The sequence below is a fragment of the Fibroporia radiculosa genome (assembly GCF_000313525.1).
Source record: "Fibroporia radiculosa TFFH 294 genomic supercontigs, scaffold7548, whole genome shotgun sequence".
Taxonomy (NCBI): domain Eukaryota; kingdom Fungi; phylum Basidiomycota; class Agaricomycetes; order Polyporales; family Fibroporiaceae; genus Fibroporia; species Fibroporia radiculosa.
The window spans coordinates 802-2,731 of NW_012132923.1; the positions used below are offsets into that span (position 1 = coordinate 802).

Genomic DNA, 1,930 nt, shown 5'->3' on the forward strand with positions numbered 1-1,930 from the left:
AGCAGTTATGCAGAAAGCATTCAGGTATATAAACAAGCTTTTTGAAAATAATTTCTAAGATATTTTATCAGGTGTAGACATTCTATTATTATATTCAGCCAGAAAATTCACTGTTGAAATTACTGGAGTAACACCTGTGAAGATTGATATGTGTTCTCAAAGTTGCTTGGCCTATACAGGTGCTTTTCTATTTCTAATAATCTACAAATATACTTACATCTTTTATTAGATACTCATGTTGATAAGAAAACTTGACCTTATGTTAAGGATGGCAAGATATGTAGTGAACCACACTATTGCAATAACAAGCCCAAGGCTCAAATGCTATATCTCCCATTTGTACCTATGATTAAGGGTTTATTTGAAAATAGTAATATATCAAGACTGCTCAGGTAAGCTAATCATTATTATCAAACTTGAGCTAATATTAAAATATCTAGATATTGAGACAAATTGCTGCAATCAGCCCTAAAGCTTGTTCATTAAATGAGAAACCCTGTTATATCACTGGCACAGTACATAACAAGTCTTTCAGTAAAAAGTCACATGACAAGGTGACTTAGTAGTTCAGAGGAATTAGCTAGGCTTTCAGGAGGCCTAGTGGTTGATGTGCCCTAGTGTCAAGTAGATAAGTAGAGAGTCAAGACAGCACTTAAGGGTCAGCATGGTAAGCCAGGGACTTGTGGTGAAACATACAGTACTGTACATATCACCTTCATCTCTATTTCACTTATATATATCTATCATCACTCCCATCACTGGTTCATCTCAATTACCAGTCTTTGTCAAAGAGTCAGCAATTGCAGTGGATGAAATTGAGGAGTGGCCAAGATATCAACATGGACATGAGCAAATAGATGGAACAGGCAGTATATATGGATGTGTTGAGGATGACCTGATTGAAGATACAGAATTTTTAGAGATCAGTAGGCCTTTCAGAGATGATGACAAAAGCAAGTGGCATAAATTATCAAATAGTAATTGGTCATATTGATGCTGTTTTAGGATGAGATAGATGCAAGTAGGTGAACTAAACCAACCTGGATGCATTTACAATCTTCTGCACCCCAATAATATGTTACAGCTGTCTATGCTTCCTTAGTACTCTACACATCCCCTATCCCTTCAATTATTTCTATAACCAGCTATGAGGAAATTCCAAAGATTCTCTAATGCCTATACTTCTAAGGCTTTAGCCAACTTCAGCATGGCAGTGTCAATGTGCAGGAGTATTACATTAGGAAAATACAGCTAGTAATTCTTTACATTGTGCTAATAGGAATGGCTAAATAGCTGCCAATTAGCAGTTGCACTACAGGCAGCTCCACCCTGGTTTGCCAATGCTATGGCAGCTAGTCTGGAACCAATAGGAAATAACATAGCTACTCTCGAGGCTGATATGACTCCTGTCAAGGCTGACATAGCTATTCTTAAGACCAACATAACTACTGTCAAGGCTGACATAGCTATCCTCAAGACCAACATAACTACTGTCAAGGCTGACATAGCTACCCTCAAGACCAGCATGACTCAGCTAGTGGGGATCAACATTAGGTTCATCTGAGTATATAGTAGGGGATGAAAGTATTGCAATATTTGCAACAGTTGTGTTGCTAGACCTATTTCTAATGAACCAGGGTCAATGACGAATAGTTAGGAAAAGAAAAAGAACCCCCCCCCTGAAGCTGTAACAACTGGTGCATCCTAAGTCTATGATGCTTAAGTTCTGTAGGACTTATACTGAGAGGTTTGTCTGACTTGGTTGAGCTTCCTTAGCTAAGGAAGTTTGAGAGCACAAACTGACTGAAGCAAGTGATAGACAACTGGGTCTATATTGTAGAGGTGTCCCTATGAAATGTGTGTAGGGAACAAGAGGAAAAAACTAAGGTACAATGATACAGTAGCTACATCTTAAATATAAAGAGATATT

At 37.9% G+C, this 1,930-nt stretch overlaps 1 protein-coding gene across 1 annotated transcript; it reads left to right on the top strand.

Annotated features, from left to right (window-relative positions):
* Window positions 1-1,207: 1,207 nt before the first annotated feature.
* Window positions 1,208-1,564, top strand: FIBRA_09050 (uncharacterized protein; the record flags this gene model as incomplete). Its single annotated transcript, XM_012321384.1, has 2 exons — window positions 1,208-1,213; window positions 1,280-1,564. The coding sequence occupies 2 exons, from the start codon at window positions 1,208-1,210 to the stop codon at window positions 1,562-1,564; spliced, it is 291 nt and encodes a 96-aa protein (XP_012176774.1).
* Between the last annotated feature and the right edge of the window lie 366 nt (window positions 1,565-1,930).